At 47.7% G+C, this 22,209-nt stretch overlaps 1 protein-coding gene across 1 annotated transcript in view; it reads right to left on the reverse strand.

Moving 5' to 3' along the window:
* PAX5 (paired box 5) overlaps positions 1-22,209 on the reverse strand; it is a gene marked incomplete at both ends in the record, with an annotated part of 65,590 nt that overhangs the window by 15,110 nt on the left and 28,271 nt on the right. Inside the window, one exon of the mRNA XM_010134189.1 lies at positions 6,390-6,565. Coding sequence (XP_010132491.1) covers positions 6,390-6,565 — 176 coding nt within the window. The remainder of the gene's footprint in view (positions 1-6,389; positions 6,566-22,209) is intronic.

Consider the following 22,209-nt stretch of genomic DNA (forward strand, 5'->3'; position numbering starts at 1 on the left):
TACACTGGACTCCTCCTTAACACTTTCTTCTTTTTTTTTTTTTTGGCCAGTTTTGGCATTTGAGTCCATTTCTTGAGCCATGCATTGTTGTTTTTTTCCTCTTTTAAACTTGCTCTTCATTTACACAACATCACACAAGCTGCCGGTAAGAGCTTGAGTTTCCATGCTCAAATCACTTCTGCAGATCAAGCCATGAGTTTGTGCCATAATTTTCACTGCTAATGGACAACATAAAATTTTGGGAAAATATAATCAAATATGATCTCTGCATTTCTCATTGCCAGCCTCAGGGTATTTTAAGAAGATACTCAGCAGACACTGCCTACCCAAAGGTAGTGTCCCTCGGGAAAAAAACTCATTATTCACACAAACAGAAAAATTAGTCACATTTTCCAGCTTTAATGGACTTTTCCTGACTTTTCTTTTATCTGACACGATTTTGACTTTTCCCTGTGACCCCTGAAAATCAAACACCCACATTGTAAGGAGGACTGTGCATCCCTGTAACCTCAGGAGCTACATTCCTGCGGACACCATCCAACACAGCTCCATACAGTGAAAAACAAACTTTCATCTTTCCAAGATGGCAAATGCTTGAGTGATAAAAGCAAAACTTGAAGATTTTTGAAAGGACCTATACCCCTCTCTTGGTCAGTTCAGAGAACTTCATCACGACTCTTTCTGAAACAGAAGGCAATCGGGTTTTAACTTTGTGCAATTTTTCCAACTTTCTTCAATTTATCAGCAATCTTTTCAGGAGTGTTACTTATCCATCTGCCAGTATTCATCTGCCTGTGCTTATCTCCAGATCCAGACCTATCTGCACGGCATGTTGTGAGTACATGTATTAGTAGATGTTTGTCTGGTTTCTAGCTAAACCCACAATATCTACACTTTATCCGGAAATGAGTACGAGGACAGATACTCAGTTTAGTTCCAGCCAAAAGCAATGGGGAAGCACTGTAAGGGCCTGGGAATTACCTGCTATTAGTGGCAAGCGGTTCCTTCCAAGTCGGTGACCTACATAGCATTGAATCTGGTCACATCGTGTTAAGCCTCATTATGGCCCTGATCTAAAATCTATTGAAGTCAATAGACATATTCCTCTTGGCTTCAATGAGTATTCGATTGGACCTGTGTGTAAAGCCGACAATACAAGAGAATCCATTTCTGTTGCAGACAGAAATCCAGCGTGGATAATTCTCTTCTTTATTCCGAGGAAGTTAACGCACTGCCTCTCCCATCAAGCTGATGCTGCTGTATATCCTTCATCCCACAGCTTTACCCTGCAGAGGCATTAATCTCTTCTCACAGACATCAAAAGCACATTGGTCTATGGGCTCCAGCCTTGTCCCCTGCTCCTGTCCAGCCTCCCATGCCTGAAGCCCCCCGGCTCCTGGCTGTTTCCCAGGTCTTGATCTCCAGGAACATCTCTGGTCCTTGCTGTAACTGGCAAATGCATTGAGTTAATGGTTTGCACGACTGATGCCGCAGGCTTGGCCAGCCCAGGGCAGCTTCGCCAGGGAGCTGGGGAGAGATTCTCAATCTTCCTGGGTGGAATGCCCAAGAAAGAGGAGAAGGTCAGGTTGGACGGAGCAACCTGCTCTAGCTGAAGATGTCCCTGCCCAGTGCAGGCGGGTTGGACTGGATGATCTCAAAGGTCCCTTCCAACCCGAACCATTCTGTGATTCTATGACGATCGGCCTCACAGCCATGCAGATGAATTTGCTGGGCACAGCCAGCACCTCCAGTCCCTCTAGCTGGATGATCCTAATGGACCAGACACTGGAAAATTCCACCTCTCAGTGCAGCCACTCTGTGCATGGTAAGGGCAGGGGATGAGTGCCGGTTCTGGATAAAACCTGAACGGTCGGTGGATGCAGCAACCACGGGCTTTTGCCCACGGCAGGGTCCAGTGGCACAGTGGTCTGCCACTGATGCAGCTGCACAGCATGACTCCAGGGTGGGCAGGAGCAAGCTGCTTCTTGTGTCAGGACAGCTCTGCTCCAAGGATGTCGGCTGTGCAAACAGCACAAACAGACTTTGCTCTGTGCAGGGGGGCTGCACCCCAGAGCCAACATGGTGGGGACCCGTGGGGCCCAGACTCACACACCGGAACTGCTGCCGGTCCAAGTGGCCAGCACTGTGAAGGTTTTCCTTCTCCATGAAGTACATGACACCAAAGCTGTGGGCTTAGTCCCGACAGACGAAGGAGCTGCTGGTGTCCAGCAGCCATGAGCAGAATGGTGTGTTGAAAACACACCACCATGTCCATTTCCACACCTGTTCCCAGAAACACATGAAATGAGTTTTCTGAGAACATTTGCAGCCAGTGCAAACCGATTTCAAGATGTTTGCAAAAAATGGGAGCAAAAGGGCACAAACATGAGGGAAAGGCAGTCATCGTACATGGGAATTCATGTTTGCAGCAGGGTTCTGCGGGGAGGAGGAGGGCCAGGGTGATTCTGCCCTCGTTATTCCCCCATAACTTATAGGCTCAGGAAGCAGAGCCAACCCCCAGCCTTAGGCGGCCCAGCGCCCCGCTGCTGGCCTTCACCTGCCGTCAGATGTTTCTCACACTCTACGTGTGTGGGTACCATGGACCTGTGCTACAGAGCACACGCTGAAGTGCCACCAGCAGGCCTGAGGCTGAAGAATGAGGCACGGAACAGGAAGTGCCTGTTTCTGCCCCCTCCATGTGCAGTCTGACAGTCTGTAACTGCACGAGCACACGGTGAGATCCCTGCCTCTGAATATTTTATTTTACCTTCTCTGAATTTTACCTTCTCTTTATTTACCTTCTCTGAATATTTTATTTTCCTGTCACTGTCCAGAGGCTGCACTTCTCGCTCAGCATCGTGTGAGCCCTTCGCCAAAGACAAGTGTCCATTCCCTGTGGGTCTCTCTACAGAACACCAGCTTACTGCAGACAGTGAAAACTCGGAGTGTTTGTGTGTCAAGAGCACAATATGTTCCGAGGTGAAAAGCAACTCGTGAGTCTCCGTTTTATACAGGTGAACTGAGGAAAGCATCAAACACGGAAAAGCAAAGGAAATGGTCTGGAAGCACTCAAACTCAAGGGCTTGGCAGGGGTGAGCAAGCCTTCCCCCACAGCCCATCAACACCTCTGCCTATGAGAGGGGCAATGGGCGCTTTCCAGCAGGCAAGACCACATTTTGTCCAGAAAATGCACCAGGAGGACTTTAGGCAGCAGGGACCAGCCTTCGGCTGGGGATCGAGCACGCTGAGGCTGCAAATGTTTTCCTGTGTAGGAGGGACCCGTCCCCCCGCACCAAAACTCCAGTGCACCAGGAAGACTTAGAGATGAGCCGTAAAACAGGGAGAAAAAAGAACTTCCTTGTCTGGACATTAGCAACTCTTCCAGTAAAATACCTGGAGCTCTCCCCGTGTGAACAGCGCAGGGTCAACAACAAGTTTTTGTGCCCAAGCAGAATTAGTGATATTCAGATGGTTGCTACAGCTAATAAAATAAATAAGTAGTGGGTCAGCAGCTCCTACTAGACTTCCCCCCATGCCTCTATGAGGAGGAGCATCTTTTCCTTATTTTTCTCTCCAGAAGTAGGTCAGGACTCCGTATATGCAGTGCCCCCTGAAGCACAGCCTCAGGGCTCCACAGCACTCCAGACAGACAGAAGCCAGAGGCTGGGCTTAGTTTACTACAACAATCTACTGCAGGGACAACTCTGGTTTTCCAAATCACATCACTAATGTTCTCAGCATTTTAATTCTGATTGATTTCTTCGGCCTCACTAATTGATCCAGACAGCTCCTCCACTTTGGTGAAGTATCATGACAGCTTTGCATGACTCACCAAAGAGGTCAAACCTGACTGCTTCAGCAAGCGGTGGAGTTCATGCCACATCCTGGTGAACCAGAGCCAATTGTACCAATCACACACAAGAATGTCATGTTGAGAGTTACACTTCACATGCAAGCAAAATACAGAAGCCAACTCCAATCAGCCACATGCCCTTCACCGTGGCTCAGCCTTCCAAATGCCAGCAATGATGCTCCAACCTATATGGGAGCAAACAACTACAAACTCCATTTGTAACCAAACTTAAAAATGCCCAGGTGAGGCGGTTCTGCTACTCACCTTTTGTACGTTGTAGTATCACTTCTCAGCACCTTTTTTACTTTCCGGAGTGTACAGAGAGTACCCTGTTAACAAAACTAATGGCTGCATACCTGAGATATTAATAATCTGCCTGCACGGCCATTGTAGTTATCGCTGTTTACGTGGAGCCAGGGAGATCCTTGCTCCACCCCAGCCAAACTTCCCATATTTGATAATTGGGATAATACTTCAACAACATCCTCATTCTATCCTCCTATTCTTCTTATTAAACCAGTAAAAGTTTATTTCTGGATAAATGTTCAGTCGCTGCTGGACTGTCTCACTTGAGCCACAGTGACATGGTTCAGAGACTTCAGAACACAGAAACAAATGATCCTCTTCCATCAGCACTCTCTTTGTGATGACATTTTTGGCCTATAAACGTTTTGCTGGAAGAGGTCTAACACCACGCAGCTTCTATGTGACCAACACTAACCAGGCATGCAGCAGGAGTGGGCACAGTGTCTGTCCTCTCCAGATCACCCCCGTTCAGATGGGACAACCACCATCTAGTGGCACGTGGAGGCCATTTCACCTCCCAGAGACATGGCCTTTGGCTTTCTGTCCTGAGTTCAGCGGCAATAAAGTTAATTTTCTCTGTAGCAATGAGTTCAGCACTGTGTTTTGGTTTTGGCTTTAGGATGAGAACAACATTGACCACGCACTGATATTTCAGCTGTTGCTCAGCAATGCCTACACTAAGTCAAGGACTCTTCAGCTCCTCACCCTGCCCTGCCCCACCAGTGAACAGGCTGGGGGGAACAAGGAGCTGGGAGGGGATGCAGCTGGGACAGCTGACCCTAACAGACCAAAGAGATATCCCAGAACATACGATATCATGCTTAGCAATAAAAACTTGAGTTTGGGAGGAGTTGGCCGGGGGACATGGCACAACTCGGAGATTGTGGATTGAATAATGGATCAGCAGAAGATGAGCAATTGTGCATCACTTGTTTTGTATATTATATTATTATTGTTGTTGTTCTTATTACTTTTATTAGCATTATTATTTTCCCTTCCTCTTCCGTCCTGAACTATCTCTATCTCAACCCACAAGTTTTCCCATTTTTTCACAATTCTCTCCCATCCCACTGTGGGGGTGAGCCAGCAAGCGGCCGCATGGTGCTTAATTGCCATCTGGGATTAAACAATGTCTTAATGACTTTTTCAAAAAATCAAATTGATCTCAACATCTTTGCCCACTTTTTCCAGCTGGAGTTCAGACCTGTAGAGTTCTACAAAACCAGTGAAAGCTGGTGAAAAGCAGAAGACTGTACGAAAGAAATAACTAAGGACAGATGTGAGCTTAAAGGCACAAGAAATGTCTACCGCACAGTTTCCTGCAGAACTAATTTATTTTTAAAAAAATTCATACCCATACATATTCCTTACATTGGAGCCATGATGGCAATGGGCTGCCACGAGACAATCTCCAGTAGCCCTCAAATATGTAGACTCCTCTAAGGGAAGTCAGGGTTTGTCTATGGTTTCAGAGTCCATCCACCTTGCTAAAAAGCTGGTCTATTATCCAGAACACTGAAGATCAGTGGCCAAACACATAATTAAGTAGCAGGCTAGACTGACACTGGTGCTGACAGCACTGTAAGAGTTTCCACCTCCCTCTCAGCAACTAAATTAAAGCCTGACAATGAAGAATAAGAACACGGAGAGACACAGGTCATCGGATTTTGTATGTGCCTCTGTATCGCGCCCACAAAAATGGAATTTTCTCATAAAATCAGTGCCAAGCCCTTCTTATACACACTGCCAATCTGTAAGCGCAACTGATTTACCTTCACATTCTAACTGGGTGTTTCTTTCAGCAAATGGCCAATTCCTGCCTAATAAGCCATTTCTGGACACAAAAATCTAATCTGTGTGCCCGATTATGCTCGCCAGGAACCAAAATCAGGCACTGAGCTTTGCAAGTCTTCTCCTTGTTACCTACTTTTGATCTAACAAAAGCAGCAGAAAGTATGATGCTTTTTAAGGACTCATTTGATGACATCAGCCCAGATGAGGTGTAATTTCATACTCAAACGCGTGTTAATGTTTGCACAACAAGAGTTTTCCTTCATTTTTAACACCCGGTCTTTTAAGGCTAATGTGCACTTGGCTGAAGACCTCAATATGACACTTGTTCCTCTGTGGTTTTCTATTGAGACTCTGAGAAGTGTTTGGTGATGTCCACCAAGCAGACCTCTGCCAGCAGAAACCATATCAGGACAACATAGAACATCTGCGATAGTACCTGTTCTGGTTTGATGGGCTCAGTTGTCGTGAAAATGTCAGAATAATGCTGCCTCTCGAAGACTCGATCCAACACTTCAAGCTGCTGCTGGGTGAAAAGGTCTCCTCGCATCTGTTTCCGAAGAAAATCTCTGCCTGGGAGAGAATGGCCGTTTGGTACTGGAGATTCCTGAATACCTTTCAAAGAGGAGAGAGAAGACACAGAGTAAGAAGGCATCAGAGTAAGAAGATCTACAGCGGAGTGTCTCATTTTATCCGTTGCATAGATGCAATTACCGGTATGTTGACTCCATGGAGAGTCTGAAAGGAGGTTATGAGAAAGACAGATATCGCCAGAAGATACACTGACCAGTTTTCCACTACAGCCAGCTCTCAATGCTACGTACCATCAATGATTTCACACATAATTTAAAGGCAGGATGAAGGATAACAGTGACATCTTTGCATCATTTTCATTGCACCACCCAAGAACCTACCTGGTTCATGGTAGGACACAGTAGGATAAGTCTACCATCTGATGTAACAGTTACTGTCAACTTGGGTCAGATGCAGCAAACCTGCTTTGGCCAGTCACTGCCCACATATCTCACCCCCTTCCCACAGTACCTGCAAGGCATGCTCAGCCCCGTCCTGTGCCGAGGTCCAAGCTGTGGTGTATCCATGTTGGGAGGCAGGGACTCTCTCCACCAGCAGCAGCTGGCCAGACAACTTCCAAAACACCAGCAACAACAGCACTACTAACACCATACCGAGATGGGATGTCCACAGAGCTGAGGGTACAGCTGCAACCCCGCCTCAGCAAGGCCTGATCTGCTGCTCTCTCCCGGCACTGAGGTTTCACTTGGTACTTCCTAAGCTCACCGGCACAAAATGAGAGCCTGGGCTCCAGAGCATGTTTTTCTCCCTCTCCTCTTTTGGCAGAGATTTTTACCAGAAGTTATAAGTGACTGTCCATGGCTGAGTTTGAGAAACGTTTGAGAAACATTTAGATTGGCAGCTCGAAAAGACTCCAGCAATACAGGGGCATGTTTCAATTTGCTTTTTGCAGATTCACAGTGATTTCCTACTTTTCGTTCACCTGTCACTGCTAGAAATGTATCTTTCATGCTCCGAAAGCTGAGGTCTGCAGTATTCCCAGGACTCCAGGAGGTGGAACTCCAAGAACAACAGTAAATATCAGGTTTCTTCTCCAGATGGCAACACCACACTAGACAGAGGGAGGAAATGCTTTAAAAATAGAACCTTGCTGCCAAGACGGTTTTGAGGAGCAGAATTCAAATGCATCCTTAACAACAAGACTTCCACGAGCATTGCAGTGACTCGATGCCTGAGCAGTTTGCAGATGAACAACGTTACCTTCCCTGGTAGATTCTGCATCAAGCATTGTGATGGTGAGGATCAGAGGCGATCTACACTGTAGTTTTGTCCCCAGACATGTGCTGGCCATGGGAAATGCTCAGTGGACGAGATTTTTCACAAAGGACTATTGATTTCAGATAATCCTCCAGACAGCTGGATTTTGCAGAAAACACTGTATGTCCAGAAAACCCGGCTACTTTAAGGCAGGTCTCCCAAACTGGGGGACAAACCCATGGAAATACCATTTCAATCAAAGTCACTCTCTGTTACAAACTTCTTACCCTGAACAGGCGTTTGATGTCAGCAATTAATGATGGAAATTCATTCTAAATTTTAGTTCAGCAATTTAGACAGCAGCAGCTTTATATTTGCCTGTTTAGGGAGAACCATGCAACTTAAACCCAGGGTACACCCTTACACGCAAGTGTAAGGATTAGTTTATTATGTGCAGGAAAAAGCCTCCAAACCTGTCCTCTGAATAGAAGGTCTAAGCATGTGTACAGAACTGTGAAGAAATACAAAGGGATATAAGAAAGCAGTGTATCTTTAAATCTTTTTTTTTTTTTACTATTCTAAATCAAATAATATCTAATAGACCTAGTGCTGGGTTTAGTCAACCATAGCTTATAAAATTAAAATTCTGGATGCTAGCTGCATGGTAGCAAAAGGCCGAGGAGACCCCGTCTCTGGAGCACGGAAACGCTGGCTTTAAATTTCAGGTTAAACTAATGTTATTCACAATCTGGCATTGAAGTTAAAGCTTTGTGCAGTTTTGGTCTAAAGGGGGTGATGAAAGGCAGCAAAATGATCCAAGACGTGGCATGACCTGGAAAATATTCTTGGCGATACTGGTACAGTTTGTGCATTGTTTGTACACCCGGAGATCAGGTGTATAATGAGACCCCTCATACTTCAATAAGGAGCAGCTGCACTCCGGGTGCCTGCTGCCAAAGCATCCCAAGGAAGATGAGGAAGAGGAGATCTCCCTCTGCAAGGGAGACTTGCAGACAAACGAGTCTCAGTTTCAGAATGCATCAGGGGGGTCCAGGAGGGAGGAAGCCAGCAGATAATGTGCCTTGCTGCACAGCACTGAGCTACGTGGCAGGGGCGACATCATATGGAGATGGTGGCATTGCTCTGCCATCTTCCCAGGACAGTGTGCATTTGGCAGCCAGTAGCCTTCTGCTCTTCCCAGTAAAGTGTCAGTTTTGGGACCACATGTGTGCTGAGAGATCATTTACACTACCTAAGCGTTCTAAGCATGGTTATTTATTTTTTCAAGGGATGGCATCCCTAAAAAGAAGCTTTATATTTTGAAGTGTATATAGCTAATCATAGCGCAAATATTTTCAAGAGAAATCACTGTGGTGGTGGGACTCCGGAGATAGTGGTGGGGCTCTGGGGAGCTTTGGTCTTGAAGTCAGGACACTCAGACACATGGACACTCAGATAGAGTGAACTGCCTCCCCACACCACCGCTGCGTCTCTGCTCCCCAAGGACCTGAGACAAGATTAGCCCCTGAGACAAGGTCAGCCCCTGAGATCTGCTGGAACAATACCCTGGGGGTCTGCTGCTGGTGAGGGACCTGGGCAGGAACAGGGCAGGGCTTGGACCACGTGGATGGCTGTCATTGCCCTGAGTCAGGAACCACCCAAACCTCACTCACCCTGGTTATTGCTCCCTCTGTGCATCCTGAGGTTGAAGGGGCAGCTTGTCCCTTCGTGCCGATTTTCCCCAAACTCAGACTAATTGCAGGTAAGTCCCAGATTTTGCTGCACCAGTAGATGCCTTTCTACACACTGCACATGGCACCTGGAAGTTGGTGAAGGTCTTTGGGATGCGTTTGGCTGTTGCACATTATATAAATGTGAGATAATTACCATTAGCATTATGCATTGTTTGAATACACTCGAATATCTTCGGTAATTAAAATACTGTTGGCAGGTTTGAAACATTTTGGGTTATAAATAGGCTCCAGGGAGTGGTAAAAACATTTTTCATATAATCAATGCATCCACCTAGGAGGGTTATGTTTTGTTGACAGTAGCACTATGTGTGTACCTACCTACTCTGCAAAACAATTAGTTTCCAGTCCAATGGCATCTTTCCAGAAATGCTAATGAAGGGCGCAGACGCAATACTCTCCTTAAAGCAAAAGAGGACATTCCTCTCAGATGAAGGTTTCACCCCTCGTCTCTAGCAGATCACACAGACAGGACAAGATGATGCCGTTGAACCATGACTTTCTGAACTACCTGGGTGCCTCCTGCCCCAGACCTGTCCCGACTCCCTAGAGAGAGCCCATGCCTCCCACTCTCCATTGGCACTAAGCTCCAGCATCTATCTGCTGGATCTGTCCCAAGCCTCTCGCAGGCATCCAAGCCCTCCTCCAGACACCGGCTCAGCTCCTCTTAGGTGCACACAGCTTGGGGTGACCCAGCCTGCGATCCACAGCTGGAGGACCTGCTGTGCTGGGCACACCATTGCATGGGGCAGAGTCCCATGACACCTCCCCATTTCCAAATTCACCAGCGGGCACTCACTGGGTGCAGGGAAAAGCAGTAATTTCTCATTCCAACTGCATCGACACCTTCTTCCTCTTCGCATCTTGCCTAGAACAACGACTCATGGTTTCATATCAAAAGCCAGGCATTTTCCTGAAGAAACTGGCCTGGCTTGGGCACAGCACAGCATCAGTATTTCATATCAGCAAAGGTTTCCCATGGCTGGACCAAGTCTGAACAGCCTGGGAGGAGTCAGGCACAGACAGACCCACCTCTGGGAAGAGTATTGCACGTGTTCGTGCTCACAAAAGGCTGCCTAAACGGTGCGGATATCATTCACAAGCACTATGTCCTTGTTCATAAAGAGCAGGCCATTATCAGAGAACCTAAGCAAATGGGAAGATCAGCTTAAAGAAATGGACAAATTCTGGTCTTTTTTTTTTTTTTTTAATACTCTTATGGTTAAAGACTTGTCCATGACACGTTTTCTGAAACAGCAGGAGAACACTTGAAATTGCTAAATACACCTAAAACAGATTTTTAGCAATACTCACCACTTGTTTTGGTTATACATGTCTAAGACTATGGGCCACAATGAGGTGAGCAGATGACTCCAGACCCTATCGTCACGAAACATTAGAGCACATTTCAAAGCTTGTTAAAAAAGAAAGCGAAAAAAGCTTATTAAAATAAAGAAAGGCAAAACATTAAAAAACCACTAAAAAAACGCTGAAATAAAGAAAATTTTCAATTCCACCTTGTCTTTTTGTACTCAGAAAGGGACAGCAGCAGTAATTTAATTATGGTGTAAGGAAGTGTCACTGTGAAAGAGCAGGGACAGGGCTTACACTGACACAGGCTCGTCTGAGGACAGGGCAGTCTGCTGGTTTCAGGCTTTCGTGAAGCAACGTGGTTTTACAGGGTTAATCAAGGGAGTAAATAGCCAGGTCCAGGAACCCTCCATATTCATAACGGACATGGTTGCTGTCTCTAATTTGCACTGTCCAACTTCATTACCTTGTATCATACCTGATTACTCCACCTTACAGGAAAAAGCAGGCTAATTAGGAAGGATGTTATTCACCACATTTAAAGCATTATGAAGCAAATGAAATATTACCAGGAGGCAAAAAGGTGATTTGTTTCCTTGTAGCACGCCTGCAAATTAGTCCAGAGAAGATAAAGACTTTGTTTAATTACCATGTGAAAGGCTTTGTTCCAAGTGTAAACTGAATTTCCCTGCCATCTTCCCTGGCCGGTGTGCATTTGGCACAGCCTCCTGCCAGCAGCCTCCTGCTCTTCCCAGTAAACTGTCAGTTTTGGGACCACATGCGTGCTGAGAGATCTGTGCATTTACACTACCTAAGCATGTTCTAAGCATGGTTATTCATTTTTTCAAGGGATGGCATCCCTAAAAAGAAGCTTTATATTTTGAAGTATATAGCTAATCATAGCACAAATATTTTCAAGAGAAATCACTGTTTCATGAAGACGGGTATGGGCTTTGTTGTAGATCAAAGTGAGAAAGGGGTAAAAAAAAGACAAATCATCAGAGATCCAAAAATACTTTTCATTTGGAGAAGATATCAGGCCATTTCGATGGCACTGATAGAGTCTCTGCTCTGTCTCCATTACCCACTGAAGGCAGCCGGAGTCAGGAGCTGACTACGCTAGATTATATTCCCTATAAGATGGTCACCAATATATATATATATGATCTTCAACCTCTATTGATTGACCAATTTCACAAGCAAAGACTGGTGAAATGAAGCTGAAATGAACATCATGCTTTAACTCATTGAACCCATCAGGCCTGAGTTAATCTCGCTGCCCACTGTCTCTGATAGAATTCAATTGATCAATCATGTTTCGGTGATAGTACCATTTCAGTGGCTTATTGCTTCTTCATTTCAAGGCTTGACCTGTTAGATATACTTGGACCAGCTCTGCTCCTCCTGGAGACGCAGAGACCAGCATCTGCCTACACCAGGGCATTGTCCTGCCTCCATGCTTGGAAAAACTCGGGGTTTTGCTGAACGCTCCCAACTCCACGTTGTGTTTTTGCAGGTGTTTCACTGATTTCGCAGTCAGGATGGGTGGGAGGACACAAGGAGTCCCCTGCCCTCTGGTCAACACCCATCACCTCCCACCCCACACCGTGGACAACCAGGGAAAATACCATTTTTGTTTTTGGGGACCTGGCAGTGTGAGGGGAATGGTTGGACTCTATGATTTCAAAGATCTTTTCCAACCGAAATGATTCAGTGATTCTGTGAATGGGCTTGTATTCCCGTGACTTCTGTAGTATTTAAGAGGAGATAAAACTGCAGTAACTATACAGATAAAATAAGACTTGACAAGTTTATTAATGATTGCAAAAAACCCCACCTCTTTTTCCTAATCCATTTTTATAAGCTGTGTTCAGCAGCAAGAGGTGGAGATGTGGCTTTATGTCATCTACTTCCAGCTCACAGTGCTTATTAAGGAGCTGCTACAAGCTCATTCCAGCAATTTTAACATAGTTTATACCTACTTCCACACCATGCTATAACACATCCCTTCATCATTTCTTTCAAAGAATCATTTCTAGCTATGATTGAGCAACACAGTCAGAAGAGCAGGTTAGAGATGAAATTGTGCTCTCTGTATCTTTGGATGTGCCAAACTGGCCTCTGGTTATGACCAACTGGGAGAGGATTTGCAGCTCTGGAACGTAGTCAGAGACTGAAATCACAGAACCACAGAATCATTTGGTTGGAAGAGACCTTTAAGATCCTTGAGTCCACCCATTACCCCAGCACTGCCAGGTCCCCACTGACCCCTGTCCCTCAGCACCACCTCCACACGGCTGGGAAACCTCTCCAGGGATGGGGACTCCACCACTGCCCTGGGCAGCCTGCGACACGCCTGCACAACCCCAGCGGGACAGAAATTTTTCCATAGTGACAACCTCAACCTCCCCTGCAACAACTGGAGGCCGGTTCCTCTCGTCCTATTGCTTGTTCCTGGGAGCAGAGACTGACCCCCACCTCGCTGCACCCTCCAGTCAGGGAGTTGTCAGAGCCAGAAGGTCTCCCGCCTCCCTTGGAACAGCTGGAGGCCGTTTCCTCTCATCCGCTTGCTTATTGCTGGGGAGAAGAGACCGAACCTCCACTTCCATCCAACCTTCTGTCCGTGAGTTGTGGAGAGCCAGAAGGTCTCCCCTGAGTCTCCTTTTCTCCAGGCTCAACCCACCAAGTCCCTCAGCCACTCCTCAGCACACTTGTGCTCCAGACCCTAATTCTGACAGCTCAAGGAAAAAGTGGTGGTAGGACACACAAATGCAGCTCAGCGGGGTCTGTGCAGTGACCACTTGGTACAGTAACTCTGGTGTCTTTGATACCCTGGTGCAGTAAAACACAGTGGACACTGGAGCAGCAAACAGACCCTCAGGATCAGCATGCAGTTGGCACAGCACGAGCAGCTGCCATTGCCCACCCTGCAACAGGTACAGCCTGTGTGGACCTGGCAGAGACTGCCAAGCCTCTGCCCTCCTCAGGACCAACATTTGTTGAGAAAAACACAGGCCACTCAGTTGCCATCAGCCAACTCTAATCTTTCCATGCAAGCCTGAAACAGTAAAGAGGAATTTCCATCTAGCTGGAATTCTTTACAAAGCACTAGCTCAGAAACTTACCCAGAGAAAATAAAAGCAGTAAAGAGCTCGCCCACATCTCACCCACTTGATGAGCAAGCAAATACCAGGCAAACTCTGCATGGGGAGGAAATGCTTCTGAAGCGCTGCCAAAGACCTTGGCAAAGCTTCTACGAATGGCAGAGGACTCAAAGGCAGTGATGCCGCTCCTCCCAAAGCGCAAATTCCCAGAGAAGCATTGGAACAACCTGTGACACGGCCGGGACACATGCAAACGAGAGAGAAAGGCTGTGGAGGAGCTCACCTCACCAGCAGCGTGGCTGCAAGCTGTGGACAGACGCTGTGCTCCGCCCAATGAGTGAAAGGTGTCCATCCACATTCTATCCAATAAACTACAAGCTGCACCCACAAAAAGCTGCTAATTCCTGCAGACTTCTGTGCTTAAATTAAATAAAGCCTTGTTTTACGAGAATGAAGATCTGTGGTCTCAAGCCTGTGACTGCGCGTGCTGACAACGGAGTGAAGGAACGGTTCAACTAAATTCAGAGTAATGGCTTGCAGGTGTAATATGAAACATGGAATAAAACACCATTATAAAATAAAATAGACCCTGCACCTACGAATTTTTACGGATTACACAAACTACGAGTTTAGTAGTATTTCTAAGTATTTTATCCACATGCACTAGTCAGGAGAAATTAACTTCTAAAGATCCTCCACAGCTGTGTAATGTGGGGTTTTTACGCCTCAAAAACTTCCGTTTACTTCTCACACCCAGGAGTGGCACCTGCAACCTTGGTTGCTCTTTCTGACTGCCTGGACAGAGATGCACTCCCCTGCACCGGCTGCAAGATGCAGGTGCCCCTAGTCCTGGGTCCACCAATGCCATGCCCTGGTCTAACAGCACTCAGCACAGAGGTTCGAATGTGGGTGCTGCCAGTCATGCTGCCAATACTGCTGGATGTGCAGCATCCACCAACTCAACCCAGCAGCACCAGTGGAGCATGGTGTTTCCCCACACCATGTCCTCTGAGCAGAGCTGAGTGATGTAGAATGTCCATCAAAATAGCTCCTGAAAGAACCAGAGAATCACAGAATCATTTGGGTTGGGAGAGACCTTTAAGATCCACAAGTACCCCGGTTCTTCCAGCACTAACAGGTCACTACTAACCCCTATTCTTCAACACCACTTTGACACAGCTGGGAACCCTCTTCAGGGATGGGGACTCCACCACTGCCCTGGACAGCCTGGGACAGGCCTGGACAATCCCAACTGGCAAGAAATGGTTCCTCAGGGTCAACCTCAACCTCTCCTGGAACAACTAGAGGCTGTTTTCTTTCATCCTGTCGCTTGTTTCTGGGCAGAAGACACCACCCCCTTGCTCCTACTGTCAGGGAGTTGTGGAGAGTGAGAAGGTCTCCCCTGAGCCTCCTTTTCTTCAGGCTCAACTCCTTCAGGTCCCTCGGCCACTCCTCAGAACACTTTTGCTTCAGACCTGCACCAGCTCTGTTGCTCTTCTCTGGATACGTGCCAGCCCCTCAATGTCCTTCTTGGAGGGAGTGAGGGGCCAAAACTGAACCCAGGATTCGAGGTGCGGCCTCCCCAGTGCTGAGGTGGTTTCTGGATCCCACTGAAATCAACTGCTGTCATTAGCCAGAGACGGGATTGCAGACCGTGGGTGGTGAGATGATGCCCATCCTGCACCCATGAACAGTTCTCCCAGGGCCACCCAACACCACTGCACTGGTGATGCAGTTCGCTGCCTGCTCATGCCCCAGGAGCTCCTACAGCCAGGGAGGTCTCCCACCAGTGACCAGACCCCAGTAGGACAGCACCAACAGTTGGTCTTCCCTCTGGCATACTCCCAGCCCCAGCTCCCTCTTCCAGAATTGAGGGCTAAACACTGCTGCCAGCACCCCAGCTCTCTCAGCTGCAATTTGGGAGATGCTATGAATGAACAGGGTGCATGGAGTGAAATCCAGTGCACCAGCACCCACGGTCTCAGTCCTGGTGTGAATGAGCAAGGACACAGATGTTCCGCACTGGGCATGTGGGGAAGAGGCAGCAACGTGCCAACTCCAGCCACCCTCAGCACCCTCGTTTACTCCTGAGACACCAGCCGAAGGGGACAGGTTTCAAATGGGAAATCCAGCCACTACCATTCCTGACCCCCACCAAATTTCATACAGAGGAGGAGGAGAAGGAGGGAGAGGAGAAGGAGCCTCCAGCACTCATGGGGAGACTCCTTCATGGCAGTGCTGGCACTCGGTTGTCATTTGCAGGTTGCTGTGGCCCAAGTCCCTGTTAGAGCCCCAGCAGACTCAGGAACCTGCTCTCACCCTGCTGGTGTGCCGAGCTGAGCCCAGCTCCAATGCTGTTGGCACAGCAGTGCGACTGAAGGCAGGTGGGGGGGAAGAGTTGCTTGCAAGGGCATGGAAAGTCATTACATTGGGTGGTCTAAACAGAGGCACTTAAACATCGTGTTTGGGTTTATTTTCACTGCTTTTAGCTTTCTAAACGCATTCATGCTTCCACATACCTGGCTTTTTTAAAACCGGAGAAGAGAAGGTGACAAGAAGCATGTGTTTGTACAGACACACACATGAGGTGGTTGGTCATCTGGTTCTTAGCTTGGGAGGCAGCTAAGGAAAGTTTGTCACTTCTCCAGTTGTCCTGGCTTATTCCCCAATGGCATGAGCCAACTTTGGACCCTGCCCCACCTGAGTCCTTCAGTTCAAACCCCACCTCACCGAGTTCACTAGCCACTCTCCATAATCTTTGAGAAGTCAAGGAGATCACGGGACGTCCCAGAAGACCAGAAGGCTAATGTCACCCCCATCTAGAAGAAGGGCTTAAAGGAGTATGCAGGAAGTTACAGGCCTAACTTCGGTTGCTGGGAAAGTTACAGAATGAATCCTGATGGAGTCTATCACAAGTCAAGTGAAGCACGTTATCAGGAAAAGCCAGCATAATCTCATCAAGAGCCAATTGTGCTTGACAAACCTGACCGCCTTCTAGAACAAAGTAACCTGCTTGGTAGATGTGGAACAAGCAGTGGATACCAGCTATCTAAGTTTCCCCAAGCTTTTGATCGAGTTCCCCATGGTCTCCTCCTAGAGAAACTGATACATTATGGTCTAGACAACTGGTCTGTGCGGTAGGTGGGAACTGACTAGGTGGGTGATGATAAATAGCTCTGTTTTGATACTGACAGCCTGTCACAAATGGGGTCCCCCAGGGATCGATACTGAGCCCAACACTGAATAATATCTTCATAAATGATCTGGATGAGGGCATCAAGTGTGCCCTGATGAAGTCTGATGATGATACCAAACTGACCAGGGAAGTGGACGCTTTGGAAGGGAGCACCACCCTGCAGGAAAATCTTGATGGGCTGGGAGACTGGGCTAACAAGAACCTGATGAAGTTCAACATGGACAAGTGTAAGGTCTTGCATCTGGTCAAACATAACCCTGTAGCGCAGCACAGGCTGGGATTTACCCAGCTGGAGAGCAGCTCCGTAGAGAGGAACCTGGGGGTCCTGATGGACAAAAAGCTCAATACGAGTGACCAGTGAGCTGCTGCAGCAGCAAAGAAAGCCAGTGGGATGCTGGCTTGCATAACAAGGGCATCACCAGCAGAGAGAAAAAAATCATTGTCCCACTCTGCTCAGCGCTGGTCAGAACACACCTGGAAGACTGTGCTCAGTTTTGGTTCCTTCTGCAAAAAAAAAGATGCAGGCAGGCTGGAGAAGGGCCGCCAAGATGATCCAAGGATTGGGAAAATGCCAGATGAGAAAAGGCTGAGGGAACTGAGTTTTTTCTGGAGAAAATAAGGCTCAGGGGCAACCATGTTCCAATATTTCAAGGGTGGCTACAGAGAAGATAGAGACTCCCTTTTTACAACGAGTAAAGCTGAGGGGTAACTGGTACAAGCTTCTCCTGGGGAGATTTTGATTGGGCAGAATTGGAAATTTTTCTCAATAAGGACAATCAGGCATTGGAATAATCTCCCCAGGCAGCAGTGGAGTCCCCAGCACTGTGAAGATTCAGCTGAACAAGGGCTGGATCAGCTTATCTAGACCAGGCTTTGCCGTGAAAGGTAGGACCAGATGAGCCTTGAGGTCCTTTCCAACCTGGTACTCCATGATTTCATGATGTCCTGGTTTTGGCTGGGATAGGGCTAATTTTTCATCTTAGATCTTCTACGATTCCATGAAAAAGGCAGTTGGCCCAACAAAAGCGACATCTCCCTGTGTATGTTGTATTCAACGGTTCTGCCTTAAATGTTCTGATGCGCTGGACACAGAACAAAATTCATCAGCCAAGATTTTACTTTTAAGGAAAAATAGCATAGCACTTCACTAATTGCCATAATTAATTAGTGTCATCTAAACATTAATTATTTATCCTGCTGTAAACTCAGCAATCTACAGGAAAACTCCCTTGGCACTGAGCTCATCACATGGACGCCCTTATTAAGCAAGTACAGGAGAATGTCACCGCATGTTATTTCTGCTATTTCAAAACCTGCTTCTGTTGAGGCTGGGCCGGTCACTTTTTGGGGCTGTATCTCAGGGATTCTGACTGCGCTGCAAACTGGCAGTGACGGGGAAATTTCTGACACTTTTTCTTCGATGGAAGATGGACTGTAACTGAATCTTGTTCGCAAGCGGGGATCGTTTCTGAAGAACTGTGTGACACAAAGTCCTACAGGGGAAAATCCTGAACGAGTTGAGAGAGACATCTTGAGACTTTCAAATACAGTTATCACAGCTTTCCACTTCAAAATCGTTTTAGTGCTTAAACATAAAGTAATCAGCTTATACAGAATCACAGAATTATTGAGACTGGAAAAGACCCTTCAGATCACCTCATCCCAGCGTTCCCCCAGCACTGCCAGGTCCCCACTACCCCTGTCGCTCAGCACCACTTGCACATGGCTGGGAAACCCCTCCAGGGATGGGGACTCCACCACTGCCCTGGGCAGCCTGGGCCAGGCATGAACAGCCCCAGCGGGGAAGAAATTGCTCTTCAGGGCCAACCTCAACCTCCCCTGGTGCAACTGGAGGCTGTTTCCTCTCGTCCTCTCATCCTATCATCTATCTTCTGTCAGCACTGGTGTGGGCAGCAGGACCAGTACAGGGATCATCCCCCTGGATTGAGGACATTGGGGACACCACACCTCGAATCCTGGGTTCAGTTTTGGCCCCTCACTCCCTCCCAGAAGGACATTGAGGGGCTGGAGCATGTCCAGAGAAAGGCAACAAAGCTGGTGCAGAGTCTGGACCACAAGTGCACTGAGAAGCGGCTGAGGGACCTGGTGGGGTTGAGCCTAGAGAAAAGGAGGCTCAGGGGAGACCTTCTGGCTCTCCACAAATCCCTGACAGTAGGTTGGAGTGAGGTGAGGGAGGTTGGTCTCTTCTCCCTAGGAACAAGAGACAGGACGAGAGGACAATCCTATGATTCTATGATCTATGTATCTACATCTGTCTATCTACATGTAGAAATGTCAAAAGGTAAATAAACCCTCACTCCTAATGACCAACCAAACCCAGGCAGCAGCCCCTCCTCACCCACCATGTGCTCCCAGGAGCATCCTCTGGCCTAGGTTGTCTTGCTCCAGGGTTTCACCATTCCTTGCACCTTCCTGCACTGCTATCAGTGCAGCGTGTCACAAGGAGGCAGGATGCTCTCTGGAATATTGTCCTCATCACTTGTGCAGATGTGCGTAACCCAGGAGACTGAACTGCTGCTCTGCACAACCAGGGTAACAGCACATGTATCAAAACATGTCAGTGATTGAGGTGTAAGCAAACCCTTCAAATGATTTTCTATGACTTGTGCAAGGCATTATTATTTTTCATTCAAGCTTTTCTCTAAAATGCTTTGGGAAACAGAAGATAACAATTTCTAGGGGGAGTTTGCAGGATTTTTAAGACAAATTTTAAAAATGTTGAAACTATCCTCAGCTTTGTGCTTTGTGATGAACAACAAGTAGTTATGTAGACGACAAGCGCTTTTCCTTTAAAAATATTTACAGAAGGATTTCATTATAATTTTTCATCTATTGGCCCAACTCTTTTCCTGACTTTATTCCCTTAGGAAGAGAGGAAGCACACTTGGGATCCATGCTGCCTGAAATTTTTTCTTCTCACATACATGCACATGCATAAATGTAAACATGTACAGGCAGCCACGGGCTTTTCTCAAGATGTGCTCCACAGAGCCGTGACCACCTCCCCACACCCCAGCCAAAGCCAGCGTTGACAAGTTGAGACCAGGCACGGTGCACAAAACCAACTGGTTGGCACCACTTTGCTTCCAGGTGAAACCTCTGAAAGAGGCACTCTTTAGAAAAGAGAGAAAGAAAACTTGTAACATGGGGCGCTAACAGCAGGCAGCAGGGCAGTGGCCAGTGGGTGGCTGTAAAGCAGGGGGGGTCACACAGTGAGGCTGTCACCCCTACCCAAAAGGAAACAAGGGGTCTCTCCACCAGCACCCGTTGATGAATTTCCTCTCCCCAAAGACATTGTGGCAGCTCTGCCCAGTGTAGCTGCAGACAGACCAAACATCCGGGGTCATCTCAGATGTGATGAACTGGTAGCACACTGAGACATGCTGTGCCTGGCATCATCACCTTGCTACCCGCCCAGCCAATCCCCTTGAGCACCATCAGCTTCTGTCCACTATCACACTTTCATCCAGTCCTCAGGAGGACTCCCTGCACTCACGGGCTGCCCAGCAGGCTCTGACACCTCCCCGTGCAGCTGGAACATGGGTACTGGCCGTTACCATAACACACTCAATTGTTCTCAGCGGTGCTCCAGCAAATAAAGCCATTAATTACGGTCTCTCCCACAGCCGCCGTTGGCTGGAGCGGCAATCAATGCTCAACCCCTCATTGCCTGCTCTCGGGGAGTGGAGACAGATGCCATAAAAATGATGCGCAGCCTGCACCGAGCCCCACTAGCACGGCGGAGGCAGGCTGTGCCCAGGAGCGGCCACCACGCTGCTTCCACACGCGATGTTGTATTTATTTGGCCTGCTGCAGCCGTGAGGGAAGGCATCCCTTTAGGCGATTATTTTTATCTTGTAACGTCAATTTACTTATACTGATTGGCTTCCTGCCGCCGAATATCAATTAAATTGCAAATGCTTGCTGAAGCTTATTTTCTGACTCTTCCTCTTTCCCCCCACTCCCCTTCCTTCTTTCTCTCTCCCCTTCTTTTCCTGAAAGAGAGAGAGAGAGAACCCTGTGTTCAAACATAATTTAATTCATTTCCCTTTCCATATCTCAAAGGAAAATCTATATGTCTCCCTGGAAGACCATTTGCCCTTTGTTATTGGGAGCTGAGGTATCACAGCACTGGGCAATTTGTTTCAACCGACTATCGGCAGCCCATCAGGGCTCCTCAGGACCTCTACTATCTCAATGCAATTGTACCTGGCATTGCCATTTATGACTTGTTTTTAATAGCTGCTGGTACCCACCTGACAGCTGAGTTTCGGTTCCCACACAGTGGGCTCACCCCACTCCCTCCCGTGGCAGCCGCCTCCTCTCCCATGATGTTCATCAGCTGCTGACGGAGACCTCTGCTCATTCTGTCATCAGACCCTCATGAGCTCTGTCTGCTGCTCCCCAGCAGCTGTATTTCAGAAGGCAACGGGGTGGCCAGTGCTGCCAGAGGTTCTAAGTTGTTGCCGTGACAAGCAGCTGCATAATAGATCTAACCAAGACGTGACATCTGATGGTGCTCATGTACCAAAGCCATGTGTAAGACACCTTCCCCTCACTGCTGAGACCTTATAGAACCAGTGATGACTGCCAGCACAAGACTCCAGACCATTCCATCTCATGAGCAAAGTACACCCCATCATGATGTCCTCCTGCAGAGCATCTCTGTCTGTGCCTGCAGCCAGAGGGAAAATGGGTGGCACCAAGTCACGCTAAGGAAATTGGAGGGCTGGCGATGAATGCCAGCAACAAAAACAAACATCCCCAGCAGTGCAGAGGTCAACAGCAGTGGATGGATCTGGAGAGTAACCGGTAAGGTAAAGCAGAGCTGAACAAACAGGCAAACACTAATCAGTGATGAAGAGATGAAGTTCCTCAGATGCAAAGCATGCTTGACCCATAGGCACGGGGCAGGACCAAACCCCACCTGCCCTGCCCTGCCCACATAACCTTCAGCTTCCCTCAGAAGATCTGGGATCATCGAATCACAGGCTGGTTTGGGTTGGAAGGGACCTTCGGGATCATCTAGTTCCAACCCTCTGCCACGAGCAGGGGCACCTTCCACTAGAGCAGGGTGCTCCCAGC

This window comes from Buceros rhinoceros, unplaced genomic scaffold (genome assembly GCF_000710305.1).
Source record: "Buceros rhinoceros silvestris isolate BGI_N320 unplaced genomic scaffold, ASM71030v1 scaffold14244, whole genome shotgun sequence".
Classification (NCBI taxonomy): domain Eukaryota; kingdom Metazoa; phylum Chordata; class Aves; order Bucerotiformes; family Bucerotidae; genus Buceros; species Buceros rhinoceros.